This window comes from Mustela putorius, unplaced genomic scaffold, assembly GCF_011764305.1.
Source record: "Mustela putorius furo isolate JIRA1106 unplaced genomic scaffold, ASM1176430v1.1 tig00000174_pilon_pilon_pilon, whole genome shotgun sequence".
In the NCBI taxonomy this organism is placed as follows: Eukaryota; Metazoa; Chordata; class Mammalia; order Carnivora; family Mustelidae; genus Mustela; species Mustela putorius.
Genome location: NW_025421304.1, coordinates 14,570,624 through 14,590,127, shown reverse-complemented (window position 1 = coordinate 14,590,127; position 19,504 = coordinate 14,570,624). Strand labels below are relative to the sequence as shown.

Genomic DNA, 19,504 nt, shown 5'->3' with positions numbered 1-19,504 from the left:
TCTTGGCCACCGGCTATCCCCACTTTGGCTGTGTGACTTGAAGTATACTACTTAAGTCTTCTGCACCTCAGTCTCCTCCCATGGAAATTCAAGGAAACAACTATAACCAAATAAAAGGACTGTTGTGAGGGATCAATGTGTTATTATTAAGAATTTAGAATAGTCTTGGCACAAAGTAAGTGCCCTATGTGTTAGTCATTATAATTTTTGCTATTGCTATGCACCTCCTTTAAACTAGATTATTATGGTAATACATGCAAGAAAAATAAAAAGATACTTTAATTAAACTTGATTCAGATTTTTCCAGGTCTCAAAAACAACCTTATTTTTTACATGGTACTTTAGCAACCTTACAAGGGTAAACTATTCAGGTATTCGAAATCATTTTCAGGGACGCCTGGGTGGCTCAGTTGGTTAAGCAGCTGCCTTCGGCTCAGGTCATGATCCCAGCGTCCTGGGATCGAGTCCCATATCGGGCTCCTTGCTCCGCAGGGAGCCTGCTTCTCCGTCTGACTCTGCCTTCCACTCTGTCTGCCTGTGCTTGCTCTCGCTCACTCTCTCTGACAAATAAATAAAATCTTTAAAAAAAAAAAAAAAAGAAAGAGAAATCATTTTCAGAAAAATAGGTAATGACATGAAAGATGTCTGCAACATATTAACTGGAAGGTTAAAAAAGCCATTTGCCAAAAAGCATGAACTATAATGATTCCAACTTTATTTCTTAAAAACGCAGAAATACGTCGGTGGAGGACAGGGATGAGAGAGACAACAGATCTCACTAGGAACTCCTACAGAAAATGTCAACAGTGCTAGTGCTATTACAACTTATTTTTGTTTTCTATACGGTCCAATTTTTTAATAAACACATATTAAACTTGTTTAAAGGTTTTATTTATTTATTTGACAGAGAGATCACAAGCATGCAGAGAGGCAGGCAGAGAGAGAGGAAGGGAAGCAGGCTCCCCGCTGAGCAAGAGAGCCCGATGCGGGGCTTGATCCCAGGACCCTGAGATCATGACCCGAGCCAAAGGCAGAGGCTTTAACCCACTGAGCCACCCAGGCGTCCCCACATACTAAATTTTTTATCAGACAATGATCCATTGTTTTAAAATGTGTCTTACACAGGTTGTTCAAACCTGTCTTTCTCTACTTTCTTTAAAATCTTGTAAGTAATACAAATTCCCTATGTTCAGGAAGAAAATGAAATAAAAATTCAAGATACTAAGGAAAGTGATGAATTCATCACAGTACAAAGCCAACAAGGAATTATGTGTCATTATGTCTATCCTAAAATTCTATTTTCTGTTTTGATTGCTATCTCAGCTATCCCACATATTTTTCTCTATCAAAATTTTATAGTAAGTTGAATTTATAAACATTGAGAGATCACATAATCCTCTATGTGATTTCTACTTCACAAATAAGACAAAAATGCAAGATTTTGTGTTATAAAATAGAAGAAAGTGTTTGTCACAAGGGAGCAACGAAAAGTTTATGGTATTTTTTTTCTCAAAATTCCTCTGCTCTAAAAATTACACATGAAAATAAGGCTAGTATTTTCTGTACTATGTTTAGTGAGCACTTACATTTAGGAACACTTGCTAGCTTCCTACCTTTTTTCCTTCCTCTTTTTTTTTGTTTTAAGATTTTATTTATTTATTTGACAGAGATCACAAGTAGGCAGAGAGGCAGGCCGAGAGAGAGGCCAGGGGAAGCAGGCTCACCGCTGAGCAGAGAGCCCGATGTGAGGCTCGATCTCAGGACCTTGGGATCATGACCTGGGCCAAAGGCAGAGGCTTTAACCCACTAAACCACCCAGGCACCCTCTTTTCTCTTAGTTAGTGGTAAAATTCTAGAGTTAGTTATACAAGAAATATTCTCAGCAATATTCACTGTTTTTAAGGACTGACACAGAGTACTTACTTAAAGACATCTGAAATTATAACCAAAACCACCCCATCTCAGTTGGGAAATAAGTAAAAGCAAGGCTTAGAAGTATTCTTTACATATTCAACATTCTCACTGAAGCTTTCCGGAATTCTGAATAGAGTGCCATCGTGAATTTTCACACATTGGGTTAAAGAATATCTTGTTTCGGCTGTATAAAATGTATCTCATTTTTAAATTTTGATATACCAAAAATTATGCCACTTTATTATTTTTTAATCTCTTAACATCTATACATATTTAACGATGCTAATTTAGTCTGAAATGAAATTACTGCAATTAAGACAGACAGTTAAAAAAAATCTTTTAAAAATTTTATTTTCACAGAATCTGGGGAAAGACCATAACAAAAGTCCTTATTAATATGACATTTTTGCTATGTAATAAACATAACCATCCAGAATATGCCAAAAATTACACAGGCAAAATAAACTTATAAAGCTCTGTCAAAATTTATGACACATTACACATACCAAATCATTCGAATTTCACATATGTAGGATATGTGACCTATAATTCAGTACATATAAAACCTACATACAATCCATAAAACTAAATCATAATAACCCTTTACCTTCTTTACCAAATCCATCCCTCCTTTTCATCCCCACAATCAACAACTCCCAAATATCATTCTTAACACTAAGAAATTCCAGAAACTTAAGAATAGTTTTTCAATAAGTCAAAAAATTATCCCAAACCAACTGCCCTTGATCTGTTTTTCAACATAAAGAACAAGAAGTTAGCAAAACAAAACAAACTCTGAAACAAAAAGGTAAGTACGTTTAAATAAAGCCTTATGAATTTATCAGTAGAGTAAGATGATATATGAAAGGTTGCTTAGGATGGTTCTGAAAAAAATTCCTCTCAGATTACACCATCTACATGCCAGCATTGGGAACTACTTTAGTTATTTAAAATTAATCTTTATTCACTCCAAATCTATAACTTCTTTCAAAGCCAGTAGAACATGTTTAGGAAAACATAAATTAAAGAAAAACTACAATGATGACAAGGACCTAGCAAAACAAAAGTATAAAATAAATAAATTTCAGGCTTCACACCTTCAAGTATATGCTACACAAAATGACTAGTCCCAACTAGTCAGAAAACTTCATATTAAGAGGATAGATGACTTAAGGTTCAAGAAGTAGAGGTTTTTCCCAGGGTCCTTCTAAAGAAGATGCTTGATCCTCTTCCAGTAGAGGGAGCAAAATCATAATATTCTATTCAGGCCACAAAAGAGGAGGAAAGGTTTAAGAGTGTCTTTTAACTATCTTAAAATCTACCAGACATTTCAAAAAATGTACTGAAAATAACATTGGAAGCAGAAATAAAATCAAACTAAGGGAAAAGATAAAGAGTTTATCTTCTTCAAACGTTTCAAGGCTTTGAGATGAATAAATGGTCCCTAAACGTTTAATTTCAAGTACTGTGATATATTACACTGTCCACCAGATCTCACAGGTAACCAAGGTATTGAAGCATTTTAGGAATCCTTAATTCGACAAGATTTCAGGTAAGTGATAAAATATTACATTAAATATATTTTTATTATAGAAACAACAGAGTAACATGACTATAACTATAGAAAACAAAGGAAAGTATAATTGTACTACCCTAAAACAATCTATCTCCTTTCAATATTTTTTTCCATGTGTATTTTCATACTGCTATGAAAAGAATTATAAAAACATTAAGTGCTTACTATATGCAAGGCACAGTTCTCAGTATTTTCACATATTACAACCCTTTTAATTTTTATCAAAGACCTATTAAGTAGATCCTGTTAGTACTCCGCACTTAGAAGATAAGGCAAATGAGAAAGAATAAAATTCTCTTAACTAGCTAAAAGTCACACAGCTAGTAAGTAACAGTAGCCAAGATTCTAATCCAGGTAGTTTGGTACCTGAGCTTATACTCTTAACCGCTTTACTGTGATCTTAATTTTGAATTATGGTTTTTCCCCATCACTAACATATTGTCAATGTTAGTCTTCAAACTTTTTAATGCCTGTAATAGTCCATCTAATACTCTATGATAATAAACTATGATGCTTCCACTTGTCCTGTATAGATAGTGTAACAAAAATATCCTTGGGTATATTACTTTTCCTGTGTTTGGGTTATTGTGATAAAGTATTTTTATATTCAAATTTACTATCAAACTGTTTCCCAAAATATTTGTGTCAATTAACAAAGCTATATAAGTCCCAATGTCACCATAAATGTGTCAGCATTAACCAAACATTTTTTTTCTAATACATAAAAATAAAACCAGGCTGCAAATTGAATTATTAAAGTTGCATATTATTCTGAGTGTTCTGTTTACTAATTCAACTTACCCTTTTGTGAATTCCAGCTTCTCTGCTTTATTTAGTTATCAAGTGAAGTTCTAAAAGTTTGCTTATCAACTTATATGAGCTTTTTAAACCATTGAGCCACCCAGGTGCCCCTATGAGCTTTTTATAGGAATATTAGCACTATGTTCATTACATTTGTGACAAAATGTTCCCAGTCTATTGTACCTTTTAATTATGGTTACGTTTTCATTTTTGATAATAAATCATTCTGTTGAAGGCAATTATAATTCAAAGTTACAAAAAAGGTCCTAAAACCTTATCATTTTCTAAATATAGAAGTTAATGTATTGCTTTGAACACACCAAGAAATCACTTTCAAATATAAGACTGTTAAAGCAATAGAAACTATGTCAAAATATGCCTAAGTTTGAAAAATCCTGGATATGTCTCACATAAAATTAACTTAAAAAAAAGAGGAAAAAAAAAAAAGCCCATCCTATCCCAACTCACCAAAATAAAAGAGCCACATACCTGTCGCTGTAAATATAGGCGATTTCTGTCATGTAAATGTTGATGATTGGAAAGCGAAGAGTGCCAACTCCGAGCCTGGCCATGCAGCTGTGTTTGAGTCATATCCGAAGGCCGAGTTACAAGATGTGAAGTAAACTGCCGTTCAAGGTCATGATCTAAAACATGACTTGAATGATCTTGTCCAAATGCGGCCTCATCAAACTGGGGAAGGAGACCCTCGTGGAGGAGGTCTTCTGGGTCAAGTCCTGTAAACGGCTCAGTTTGAGACTCCACTTGATGAAGTAAATTCTCTTCTAAAGATGAAAAGCCATTAGTTTCTACGTGATCATTGAAATGGCCCATTTGAGTTCCTGAGTCAACAGGATCTGGGAAGTTCATGTGCACAGGAGATAATTTTGAATTGCTATAATTACCCTGAGGATGTGATGAATGCAACATTTGGAAATTATTTGAATTCAACGATGTATTGGGATTTAGCATATGCTGAGTGGATTCTTGCTTGATTCCCCTATGAGGTGAAAAGGAGTTACTTCCGGTAAAATCGGATAAAGTCTGATTTGTGTGATTAGGTGCAAGCACTGCAGAGGTCTGCAGAAGACTGTTTGGTGAGACATGATTACTGGAAAAGGAATAATGTGAAGAAAACTGCTGTGAATTACTGACAGAACAAGAAGTCATATTTGGAGAAGGTCCATTGAAATTCCCTTCTTGATGATTGCTACACTTGAGGAAGTGAACTGAAGGATTTGACGTTTGGGAAAACTGCTGCATCGAAAGAGACTGTTGCGACGTAGATGCATTAGGGATTTGTGAAGGGTGGTTAACACTGACTCTGTGCGGACCAGAAACATTAACATCCATAAAATTTTTAGACTGGCTGAGAGAATTCTGCCCTGGGTTAAGATTATTTCTATTTTGCTGTGAGCGTAGTGAAGTGCACTGTGTTTGTTGTTCACTGGCCTGAAATAAGGCAAAGTCATGGTGTACCACAAAGCTTTTATTTTGATGCATAGAGTGAGAATGTCCTTGTTGGTGAAAAGGAGACCCATTTTGATTGGAAATGCTGGTAGCTGTCTGATGGCCCCACATTGGACTGCCATCTGCTACATCTGGAAACAAACCATTGGGCTGGTTTTGGGGGTGGATCGGAGAACAATTAAACTGAGAGTGTGGAGATAACACATGTTCAGCTGGGCTACCAAAAGGCTGATTGACTTGGTGAAATTTCATTGAATCAAACTGATTTAACTGCTCATAATCAGTTATCTTCTGATGTGTTGGAGTACCTTGAACATGGTTCAGTGAGTCTATGTGCAAAGGCTCAAATTCTGCACCTAAGTTCAATTCATCAACTAGTGAAACAGGTCCTGGTTGTACAAATGCATCATCTGACAAACCTTCTAAGGTCTCACCAAAAAGATTGGCATCATCAAAAAAGTCCATCATTGGATCTGTCATCTTGAAAAATCCAGTGACAATCCGGGCTATTCACTCCAAATGAAGTATATTCGGCTTCTGTGTAGTGGATATTACTGGATCATTGCCAAAGGTCATCAACTAATCCGAAACAGGTCAATGTTCATTATTGCTCTAGATAATGACATGTCATGAAGTGTCAGAATCCTAGGAAAATAAGAAAAACAATTCAAGTTTAATGATGAGAATTCATTAAAGTTCTACAAAGTTTATATATGGTGTAAAAAACATACAATCTTGGTATACAGTATTTTTTGGTAGAATGATTAAAAATTGCAAAAAGCTCATTGATATTACATACAAGGAAAAAAATGCGGGTGCATGGGACATGACTGTATGTATTTGAAACTAATAATGCATAGTACTTCAATTTCAAGTTCGTATATATATGTTTACACACATACATACATATGTACACATATTTTTAAAAGTAGGCTCCATAGTTAGCATGGAGCCCAATGTGGGGCTCGAACTCAACTGTGAGATCAAGACTTAAGCTGAGATCAAGAGTTGGATGCTCGGGCGCCTGGGTGGCTCAGTGGGTTAAGCCACTGCCTTCGGCTCAGGTCATGATCTCAGGGTCCTGGGATCAAGTCCCACATCGGGCTCTCTGCTCAGCAGGGAGCCTGCTTCCTCCTCTCTCTCTCTGCCTGCCTCTCTGCCTACTTGTGGTCTCTCTCTGTCAAATAAATAAATAAATAAAATCTTTAAAAAAAAAAAAAAAAAGAGTTGGATGCTCAACTGACTGAGCTACCCAGGTGCTGCTTTAGTTCATATATTTTGATGAAAGAATGTAAACCTAAGAATGGTATGTCAGACTCTCTCCTCTACCATGAAATGACAATCACTCCCCAGCAGCTATGGCATGTTTAAAATATATATGTATTAACACTTCAAAGTAACAGCTTGTTAACATAGCTGATACCAGATTTTCTCAGATTAGTGTGTTGTGATATTTTGCTCTAGACCTCTTGAGCAGATGCATCTTCTTGTTTCATACAGTATATGCAGAAATACATGAAGAACAATTGTATGGGGTGCCTGGGTGGCTCAGTTGGTTGGGTAACCGACTCTTGGTTTCAGCTCAGGTCACAATCTCGCAGTCGTTGGATTGAGCCCAGTGTGGGACTCTGCGCTCAGTGTGCAGTCTGCTTCAGATTCTCTCTCTCTCTCTCTCTCTCCCTCTTAAATAAATAAATAAACAAATAATTTTATTTATTTATTTATTTTTAAAAGAACAGCAACAATTGCATGAGATCATGTTAAACTGGGCCAAATGAGATGAGTTAAGCATCTGGTCAGTTGACAGACAATGCAGACAGGGGATGGTTGGGATGTTCCCACATACTGCTACCATGGTTCACGGCTCATGTACGTGGAAGATCAGCCTTCCTAACAGCCAATTGATTTAGATATTCATGTAGCAAAAGCAAGAATCTTTCTGTTAATGGTTATATTCATTACTCTGTCCCTAAGTCTCTCTCCTGCCCTCATTAAGTCATTTGGAATATAAATACTGCTTATTTACTAAACTGTGTAAATAAATGTGTGGTGACAATCAAGCTGAGGCAAATATAAACAGTAGCTTGAGCTAAGCAATGAATTATTTTTATGACAGTCTGAAGAGCAAAAATGACTACATTTACATGAATATATGTACATATACACACACATACATGCTATTTATGTGTGGAAAGGATCTAATAGGTTACTCATTAATATGAAATGGCCAGCTCATTTTGTTCCAGATCTGTAGCTTTCCAAATACTTTTAACAAAGGTAATTTATGGCTGTGCTCTACCGTCTTGCCGAGAGAACCACAAATGAAGGTTCCTGCTGCTCTACATATTAGTTTAATCAAATATTAGCAAAGTCCTAAGAAACTTTTCCAGAACTTCTATTTTGGGAGGTCCATATTAGAAAACAGAAATTTCTTAAAGAAAATGCTCACTATTTTAATGTACAAATACTTTTGAAAAATTCTATGTTAATTTTTTAAAAAAGACTTTGTCAGAGACAGAGAGAGCGCAAAAGCAGGCAGAGTGGCAGGCAGAGACAGAGAGAAGCAGGCTTCCCACTAAGCAAGGAATCCGATGTGGGACTTGATCCCAGGACCCTGGGATCATGACCTGAGCTGAAGGTAGCGGCTTAGCTAACTGAGCCACCCAGGGGTCCTAATTCTATGTTAACTTTTTTTTTTTTTTTAAGATTTTATTTATTTATTTGAGAGAGAGACAGTGAGAGAGAGCATGAGCGAGGAGAAGGTCAGAGAGCGAAGCAGACTCCCCATGGAGCTGGGAGCCTGATGTGGGACTCGATCCCGGGACTCTGGGATCATGACCTGAGCCGAAGGCAGTCGTCCAACCAACTGAGCCACCCAGGCGTCCCCTATGTTAACTTTAATTGGAAACTGCCTTATTATTAATCACAATGGTATGTACCTAAGTCCTTTAACAAATATATGATTTTGGAAGAAGAAAATTATGGAAAAAGTTATTTTTCCAGATTTTATAATTGTGAGACAGAGCAGATGAAAGGCTATGTGGTCTGAACTGAACAAGGCCGTTGGCAAAATAGAAGGTAGGTTACATCACTTCTCTGGAACGTATCTTACTAGTTTCTGCTTCAGACTCCAGACTGGGGAACATCTATAAGTTATTAATCAGGAAAGCAATGTCTTATGATTTTATACGGTTATATGATTATTTATGAAGAGGAACACAAAAAAAGAAATACAATGAAAGTTACCAAATCCAGTATATCATCAAGTATGAGGTACATCATTCGTTGATATAATGTTAAAAAAGAAAAGTAAAGAAAAGAAAATGCTGCCAGTTACACTACGGCACTATACCATTTCAAAGGATTTTAGACTTAGTCTTATTCAAAAGGATCTGATAATTTCTTCTGCCTTAAGATAGTCTGCTTGGTCCATAAAATACTTGATTATTGCTCTGTAAGTAAATGTGAACTGCTCTCATTCCTTCGACAACAAATATTTGCTTCTCTAATATTAAATTATGCTCTGCTATTCTGTTCCTGTGCCTCTCTGCATAATCAACATTTTGGTTAAATACGGGAAAATAGTATATTTTAAAAAGACATTTTAGGGGCACCAGGGTGGCTCAGTTGGTTTGGTGCTCTACTCTTTATCTCATGGTTGTGAGTTCAAACTCTCTGTTGGGCTCTGCACTGGGCGTGAAGCCTACTTGCAAAAAAAAAAAAAAAAAAAAAACATTTTATTTTTATTTTTTTCAAAAGATTTTATTTATTTATTTGACAGACAGAGATCACAAGCAGGCAAAGAGGCAGGCGGAGAGAGAGGAAGGGAAGCAGGCTCCCTGCTGAGCAGAGAACCCAATGCAGGGCTTGATCCCAGGACCTTGGGATCATGACCAGAGCCGAAGGCAGAGGCTTCAACCCACTGAGCCACCCAGGCACCGCCCCCCAAAAAAGACATTTTAAATAACGCACATGTAGTACTAATGTACATAGCCCAACTGGTCATGGCAATATAAACAACTATGACTAAGTGTGTGTACACACAGGTAAGTACTCCATGACCCCCACCTGGCACATGGGTACTGAGACACATCCCAATTTCAGAGATTTTCTTTTAAGATTTATTTATTTATTTGAGAAGGAAAGAGAGTGAGTGGAAGGAGAGGCGAGAGAGAGGGAGAGAATCTCAAGCAGACTCCACACTGAGTGCAGAACCCAACACGGGGCTCAATCTCATAACCCTGAGATCACAATCTGAGCTGAAACCAAGAGTCAGATGTTTACCTGACTTAGCCACTTAGGCACCACCCCAAGATTTTTTTTTTTTTTTAAAGATTTTATATATTTATTTGACAGAGAGAAATCACAAGTAGATGGAGAGGTGGGCAGAGAAGAGAGAGAGGGAAGCAGGCTCCCTGCTGAGCAGAGAGCCTGACGCGGGACTCGATCCCAGGACCCTGAGATCATGACCCGAGCCGAAGGCAGCGGCCCAACCCACTGAGCCACCCAGGCGCCCCCACCCCAAGATTTTAGAGATGTTAAAAGTGGAAAATATAAGCATCTTAGAATGATTAAAGTAATTTTTTGAATAATTAGAATGTATTACTTCAAGAGTTCAGAACCCACAACTATAAAAATCTACAGCCCAACTGAATGCTGAAAATAAATTACTGGAAGGATATCACATTATTGTATATATTTCTACCTTCTGCTATTAACAGTGAACTTAAACAAAAATATAAAACATTCTGAATTTATACAGATTTACTACATGCTTATACATTTATTTATTTTTTAAAAAGATTTTATTTATTTGACAGGGAGAGAGAGACACAGTGAGAGAGGGAACACAAGCAGGGTGAGTTGTAGAGCTAGAAGCAGGCTTCCCACAGAGCAGGGAGCCTGATGTCGGGCTTGATCCCAGGACCCTGAGATCACGATCCGAGCCAAAGGTAGATGCTTAATGACTGAGCCACCCAGGCGCCTCTTATACATTAATTCTCAAAACATATTCAACAATTCTTAGGAGTCTGCTTTGGAAATAAATAAATGATATATCAGAGCAGTAATAGTCCATATAGGAAAGAACTGGTATAGTCCTTGAATTTTTGTACATGACGGTAGACTGTGCTAAAGCAGAATGTTTTCTACATTTATGTAACCTGAGGCTTATCTAAAATAGGGGGGGAGAAGTAAAAATTTTAATTAAGAAAATAATTTTGCTATTTTATCATCCAATGAATATTAATTGATAAAGAACTTCAGGCACTTGAAAGATGAGTAATAATTGATCTCTGAAGGGGAATTTTGACATGTAAATAGAAGATTATCAATACATGTTACTTGTGCTTTGCTAAAAGTCAGTACATAAGAGGAACATCTAATGATTAAGAAAATGAATATAGATACCAACACTATATTATGAAGATACACATTCCATATGTGAAAAGATATTTGTAAATAGTTGACTTTAGTTATAAAAATAGAGATTGGGCGCCTGAGTGCCTCACTTGGTTAAGCGTCTGCCCTGGGCTCAGGTCATGGTGCCGGGATCTTGGGATGGAGTCCCATATCAGGCTGTCTACCCAGAGGAGAGTCTGCTTCTTCCTCTCACTCTGTGTTCTCTCTCCCTCTCTCTCAAATAAATAAATAAGATCTTAAAAAAAAAAAAAAAGTACAAATAGAGACTAAAGGCAAATTACAAAAAAATATTTTTTTACATTATTTTTTTAACATTCAAGAGTTTATGAGAGTTGTAAAATCTCATAAGCCATGTTTTCTATTTGAACAGTTCATTCTACAAATGACACAATGCTCATGTAAGTTCCACTTGAAGATCTATTGCTGTAATTCATTCTGTAAAGGTAGCATTTTCTTTTTTTTTTTTTTTTAAGATTTTATTTATTCATTTGAGAGAGACAGTGAGAGAAAGCATGAGCAAGGAGAAGGTCAGAGGGAGAAGCTGACTCCCCACGGAACTGGGAGCCCGATGTGGGACTCGATCCCGGGACTCGGGATCATGACCTGAGCCGAAGGCAGTTGTCCAACCAACTGAGCCACCCAGGTGTCCCAAAGGTAGCATTTTCTAACTTGATGAAAATATCATGTCAATCTAATTTTAACTTGCTATTTCATTAAGCAAATACTTATGGACTATCTATCCGTTATATCCAAAGCAACGCTGCAGAAACTGAAGTTTCTGCCCTCAGGAAGTTCAGAATCTAAACGCAGGAGGCAGGGGGTAATGCACAAGAAAAGCACATCATATATTGAATAAAATACGGTAACTGTCTAAGAGAGGTACAAGCTCATCTATAAGATAATTTATAAAGAGAAGAGAGCATACTTAGCAAGTTAAGATAATTTATAAAGAGAAGAGAGCATACTTAGCAAGTTATTCAGGAAAAGCTTCAGGAATAAAGAAACGGCCCCAAGGGGCGCCTGGGTGGCTCAGTGGTTTGGGCTGCTGCCTTCGGCTCGGGTCATGATCTCAGGGTCCTGGGATTGAGCTCCGCATCGGGCTCTCTGCTCCGCAGGAAGCCTGCTTCCCTCTTTCTCTCTCTCTCTCTCTCTGCCTGCCTCTCTGCCTACTTGTGATCTCTGTCTGTCAAATAAATCTTAAAAAAAAAAAAAAAAAGAAACGGCCCCAAGGGAGGGAGGAAGTACGTATTCAGGGAAAGGGATGAGTACTGCCATGGGCATGCAAACGGGGAAGAGTAAAAAGTAAAGGCAGAAATGTAAGCTGGAGTACTGCTGTAGGGACCTTCTCAATCCAGTACAGTAAAATAAAATATATGGAGGACAGAATTCTTTTAAGGTTGAGACAAGTATTTAGAATCAAAGTAAAACTACTTCTCGATCTTCATTTCTACATTTATTGATGCCAATGACATGAGGATTGTACATCAATGGGACAGAACTCTAGCCTTCCCAAAGTCCATAATGCAGAGGGGAAGAAAACACGTAAACAAGCAGAGATGCATGCCTTGGCAGAGATGCATACACGGCACAATGTTATATTAGGTGGCAATTAATTATTTCTGGAAAAGATGAGTAAAGGCATAGAGATGAGGCAACATTTGAACTGGGCCTTCAGAGAAAAAATAAAATCATTGACTGTGTTCCCAAACAGGATTTATATATATATATATATATTATATGTGTATATAATACACATATAAACTTACTTCAGAGGTAAATTGACTTCCTGAATGTCTAATAGTTGCTTTTTTTTTTCAAGACATCTCTATATTTTCCAAATAAATCCCTCAGTATATTTCTACTAAATGAATTAGGCTTCCCAGTAAGCTCAACACATTCAAGAGTTTCATCCCATTTAATATGAGCAGCACTGAGTCCTACCAAATTATTCAGCTTTCTATTAGTCATCCCTTCAGGATTTCTGCGCAGTATTAAATTTGTGTTACATTACTTTTTACTTTGTTTATGAATTACCCATAGCTATTTCAAATTTATACTTGGGGAAAATTCAGTTTGGGATTCACCTCCTATAGAAGGCTTCTTCTGACTCAACTGTCTGTCTTATAACCTGTCCATACTACAAATAACACTCCATTATAGTAAGAATTATATTTTTCTTTTCTCTCCACTAGGCTGTATGGCCTGGGGGAAAAAAGGAACACCGTTGTCCTCTTTATTTCCTTAGTATGTTGTCTGGCATAGCAGGCACACAATAAATTTTTGCTAAATCAGTGAATGTCTGCATAGGAATTAGAAAGAACAGGATACTTAAATAAAAACAAAACAAAACATAGACCTGAGTCCTGGCTCTTCTACCTTCTAGCTGTAGGACTTTGAGAAGATCACATATGATTTGTTTTCATCTGGGAAAAAAAAAACAACACAAACTATTAACTACAGTCCTGTCTGCCTCAAAGGGGGATTAGAAAGCACTAAATAAAGGAAGCGGTAATCCCTATTAGGATAGGAAACAAGTCTTTTATAATCCCATCACTCTCTCGAATTATCCCTAAAACTGGTAAGAGCACAGTGAGAACACTGCAAGATATGCCCAGAGGTGAGGGAGGACATAGCATTTCAGGAACTACTTAATAGACTAGTGTGGCTAGAGCATACTACTAGCCAGAGATGCCTAGGCAGGCAGAGGTCAGATATCCAAGGCTTTAAATTAGCCATGTTAAGAAATCTGGACTTTATCCTAGAGGCAAAAGGGAGCTATTTCACGGTTTAAAATTTCTTCTCTGGCTTGACTAACATTTTTATTGTGGTAAAATCTTATCACTGGTGGTTATAAACATTTAGTTATTTTAAGATGGCAAATAGAAACTCTCTCATTGACAGTGACCAAAACACCTAAGTTGTACCCAGAAACATTTTTTATGACTAAAATGATAACAATAGGAGATATATGTCATTTAAAAGAATATCTTTATTTGGCAAAATAAAAAGCTGGCAAACTTGAATTCACCATTTCTTCATTTAAAAAAAAAAAAAAAAGAAAAAAGGTATCTGAATTTCTAGAACAACTCCTGTTAAGGTATATTTAATACCTGTTAAAAAGTTTTTTTAAAAATTCACTTTTCTTCCTGCCTTCCTAGACATCTAATTCGTGACTGTTTAAATAAACTTAATTATGACAACCTTCAAATTCTTGAAGAATTAGGTCTCCGCTACAGTTTCTCTTTTCAAAACTACAAACAAAATATTTCCAGCTTAATGAAATGTGAAAAATCCTATCTAAAAAATAAAAAGAGATACTACAAAATTCCCTCAGATGAATAAAACTGAAAATACAACATAGTAAAGCTTACGAGATAAAGCAAAAACAATGCTCTAAGAGAAACTCATGCTTGTAAACAATTACATTACAAAAAAATCTAATTGCTAACCTAACTGTACACCTTAAGGAAATGAGCAAACTAGGTCCAAAGGAAGGAGAAGAAAAGAAGTAATGAAGATTAGAGTGTAGAGAAATGAAATAAAGAAAAAGACAATAGAGCAAAATCAATGAAATCTAACATTAGTTCTCTGAGAAAATCAACAAAATTCAGAAATCTTTAACTAGACTGTCTAGGAGAAGATCCAAATTACTAAAAACAGGATCAAAAGAGGATATTAATATATACTTTTACTGGGGTGCCTGGGTGACTCAGTGGGTTAAAGCCTCAGGTCATGGCCCCAGGGTCCTGGGATCGAGCCCCGCTTCCGGCTCTGCTCAGTAGGGAGCCTGCTTCCTCCTCTATCTCTGCCTGCCTCTCTGCCTACTTGTGATCTCTGTCTGTCAAATAAATAAAATTTAAAAATCTTTAAAAAAAAGATATATATATATACTTTTACTTTACAATATAGACTTTACAAGTCTATATAAGGACCTTATAAGCTCTTTTTATATAGGCATAGTAAGTCCTTTTTTTTTTTTTTTTTTAAGATTTTGTTTATTTGTTTGACAGACAGAGATCACAAGTAGGCAGAGAGGCAGGCAGAGAGAGAGAGAGAGTGAGAGAGAGAGGGAGAGAAAAGCAGGCTCCCTGCTGAGCAGAGAGCCTGATGCGGAAACTCAATCCCAGGACCCCGAGATCATGACCTGAGCCGAAGGCAGTGGTTTAACCCACTGAGCACCCAGGTACCCACAGTAAGTCCTTTTGATAGAAGAATACTATTGTAAGAACAATATGAACTGCACCAACAAATTGGATAAACCTAGATGAAACTGAAAAACTGTATGTCACATAAGCTACCAAAATTGATAAGAAAATAAGTAGAAAATATAAATAGACCTAAAGCAAGTAAGATTGAATCTGTCTTCAAAAACCACCCAACAAGGGCGCCTGGGTGGCTCAGTGGGTTGGGCCGCTGCCTTCAGCTCAGGTCATTATTTCAGGGTCCTGGGATCGAGCCTCTCTCTCTCTGCCTGCCTCTCTGCCTGCTTGTGATCTCTCTCTGTCAAATAAATAAATAAAATCTTTAAAAAAAAAAAAAAAACACCCAACAAAGAAAAGCCCAGGACCAGATAGTTTTCATGATGAAGTCTACCAAATATTTAAAGAATTGACACCAATGACTCTCAAATTCTTCCACAAAAGTGAAAGATCAGAAGTACTCTATAACTCATTTTGTGAAGCTAACATTACCCTGATAATGAAGCCAAAGACATTACAAGGGAAAAAACCCCAAACCAAAAACACAAGACACTAAAGACTAATATCTCTTATGAATACAGATGCAGAAATTGTCAAGAAAATACTAGCAGACCAAATCCAGCAGCATATTATACATATACATATATGTACACATAGAGTATATTATATGAACAAGTGGAAATTATCCTAGGCATGTAAAAGTAATTAACATACAAAAGCCAATCTATGTAACATACTATATTAATAAAGGTAAAAGCATATCATATCAGGTGATGCAAAAAAAAAAAGCACTTGACAAAATCTAATGCCCTTCCAAACCCTTTTATGATTAGAATACTGACTAAAGGGGCGCCTGGGTGACTCAGTGGGTTAAGCCTCTGCCTTCAGCTCAGGTCATTATCCCAGGGTAGAGGGATCGAGCCCTGCATCAGGCTCTCTGCTCAGCAGGGAGCCTGCTTCTTCCCTCTCTCTCTCTCTGCCTCTCTGCCTACTTGTGATCTCTGTCAAATAAATAAATAAAATCTTAAAAAAAAAAAAAGAATACTGACTAAAACAGGAAAAGAAAGGCCATGTATGAACAACTTAAAGCTAACATCAAACTCAATGGTAAGAGAATGAAAGCTTTTGTCCCAAGATCAGGAACAAGTCAAGGATTCCCACCCTCACCGCTTCTATCCAATATAGTACTGAAAAATCCAGCCAGAGAAAATAGGCAAGAAAGGAAAAATAAAGGACATCTAAGTTAGAAAGGAAGAAGTACAACTATCTTGTTCACAGATAACATGATCTTATATGCAGAATACTGTAAATAACACACACGCACATGCATGTAAACTGCTAAAGCTAATAAACAAATTCAACAAAATTCTAGGATAATTTCAGAAAAATCAGTTGCACTTCTTTAAGACAGCAAATCAACATTCCGGAAAGGAAATTTAAAAAAACAATTCCATTTACAATAGTATTAAAAAAAATAAAAATTGGGCACCTGGGTGGCTCTATTGGTTAAGCGACTGTTTTTGACTCAGCTTGTAATCCTGGAATCCCAGGATCAAGTCCCGCATCCGGCTCCCAGCTCCACAGGGAGTCTGCTTCTCCCTCTGACCTTCCCCCCTCTCATGCTCTCTCTCACTCACTCTCTCTCAAATAAATAAATCTTAAAAATAAATAATAGGAATAAATTTAATGGATCACATGTAAGATGTATACACTGAAAACTAGATCATTTTGAAGACAAAACAGTGCTGAGGGGTGCCTGGGTAGCTCAGTGGGTTAAGCCTCTGTCTTCAGCTAGGTCATGATCTCAGGGTCCTGGGATCGAGCCCTGCATCTGGCTCTCTGCTCAGCAGGGAGCCTGCTTCTCCTCCCCACCCCCTCCCCACTTGCGATCTCTCTCTGTCAAATAAATAAATAAAATCTTTTTTTTTTTTTTTAAACAGTACTGAAAGGGACTAAAGTAGATCTAAATCAATGGAAAGACATCCTGTGTACATGCATCGAAAGACTTAATATTGTTAAGACAACAATACTGCTCGAAGCAATCTACACGTTCAATGCAATTCCTATAAAAATCCCAATGATTTTTTGCATATATAGAAAAACTCATCTTTAAATATATAGAATTGAAAGGGATCATGAATAGCCAAAACAATCTCGAAAAAGAACAAAGTTGGAATACCCACACTTCCCACTTTCAAAACTTACTACAAAACTACATTAATCAAAACAAAGTGTTATTGGCCTAAGGAGACGAACAGAACAGAAAGCCCAGAAATAAACCCTCACGTAGTCAATTAATTTTTGACAAGGGCGCCAAGAACATTCAGTAGGGAAAAAAAACAGTCTGTTCTACAGCTGATGTTGGGAAAACTAGATAGCCACCTGCAAAAGAATAAAGCTGAGCTCTTACCTTATACCATTAAAAAAAAAAATCAACAGAAATATATCAAAGATCTAAATTTAAAAGCTAAAACTGTAACACTATTAGAAGAAAACTTACGGGCAAATTTTCATGATTTTGGATTGGCAGCGGTTTCTTAAATACATAAAAAACACAGGTAACAAAAGAAAAAAAACATAAATTGGGCTTCAAAAAATTAAAAACTTGTGCACAAAAGAATACTATCAAGAGAGCAAAAAGATAACCCACAGAATGGGACAAAATAATATGCAAATAATATATCTGATAAAAGTTTAATATCTAGAATTAATAAAGAACTCCCATAAACTCACTACTATAAACAACCCAACTTAATTAAAAATGGACAAAGCAGGGCGCCTGGGTGGCTCAGTGGGTTAAAGCCTCTGCCTTCAGCTCGGATGATGGTCCCAGGGTCCTGGGATCAAGCCGTGCCTCGGGCTCTCTGCTTGGCAGGGAGCCTGCTTCCTCCTCCTCTCTCTCTGCCTGCCTCTCTGCTTGCTTGTGATCTCTGTCAAATAAATAAATAAAAATCTTAAAAAAAAAATGGACAAGGACTTCACTACACATTTATCCAAAGAAGATACAGGAATGGCCAATAAACAGAGAGATACTCAATGGCAGTCATTAGGACAATGCAAATCAAAATCACAATGAGATATCACTTCTCAACTACTAAGAATATTATTTTTAAAATGAAAAATTACAAGTGTTTGAAAGGATGTGGAAAGACTGGCAATCCCATACATTGCTATTAGTAATGTAAAATGGCACAGCCTCTACTCGAGGGATCCCTGGGTGGTTTGTTAAGTGTCTGCCTTTGGCTCAGGTCATGATCCCAGTGTCCTGGGATCAAACCCTACATTGGGCTCCCTGCTCGGCGGGAAGCCTGCTTCTCCCTCTCCCACTCCCCCTGCTTGTGTTCCCTCTCTTGCTGTGTCTCTCTCTGTCAAATAAATAAGTCTTTTAAAAAAGAGAGAGAGAGAGAGAAAATCCTACTCAAAATCTAAATCTGTAAGATCTATAAAAGCTGAATATTCAGGGAGAAATCTTTTATTGGTGAGGAAATGGGTGAAGGTGAGGCCTAAAGCCCTCTCTTCCTTCCAGTGGCTAAAGATTACCCAGTGCTCCAAAGAGCCCAGATTGAAAACCATTTACACAGTGCTTTATGTGGATTATTTCACAGTAGGATTTTCAAAAAACAAAGGATTCAGGGGTGCCTGGCTGACTCAGTTGGTAGAGCACTCAAGTCTTGATCTCAGGGTTGTTAAGTATGAGCCCCACATGGGGTGTAGAGATTACTTAAAATAAAATCTTAAAAAAAAAAAAAAAGACTCCTTGCTTTAAAAGACCTGAAAACCAAATAGCACTCATTTAATGTTTATATTAACATCTCCCTTTGCAGATAGTGATTTCCTAAATTCAATTATTTACTTTGTTGGCATTCACATTTAATTTAGTCTTGCTTTGCATCTCACAGAAAGGGAAATCTTTAAAACATAATCTCATCTCTACTCTTGGTAAAAGACGACTGAGCGTAACTAATTTTGGGCTGATGCTGAAAACAGATTTTAAGTTTCCCAGTTGCTAATGAGTCAGGTCAAGCTGTCTATCTGAAGCAGTCCTGAACATCAATCATACCCCTAACCAAATGAAGTATAAATATATATTATATAACTAAATAAATTTCAATTAATGTTAAAAACA

The 19,504-nt window shown here is 37.0% G+C and overlaps 1 protein-coding gene across 9 annotated transcripts in view; it reads right to left on the bottom strand.

The window, feature by feature from the left end:
* CHD9 (chromodomain helicase DNA binding protein 9) overlaps positions 1-19,504 on the bottom strand; it is a 226,035-nt gene that overhangs the window by 142,408 nt on the left and 64,123 nt on the right. For 8 of the 9 annotated variants that reach the window (XM_045076062.1, XM_045076065.1, XM_045076061.1 and 5 more), the window contains exon 2: positions 4,781-6,403. In XM_045076062.1, coding sequence (XP_044931997.1) covers positions 4,781-6,238 — 1,458 coding nt within the window. In that variant the 5' untranslated portion in view covers positions 6,239-6,403. Of the gene's footprint in view, positions 1-4,780; positions 6,404-13,535; positions 13,603-19,504 lie in introns of all 9 variants that reach the window. The other variant, XM_045076063.1, reaches the window with a different exon arrangement.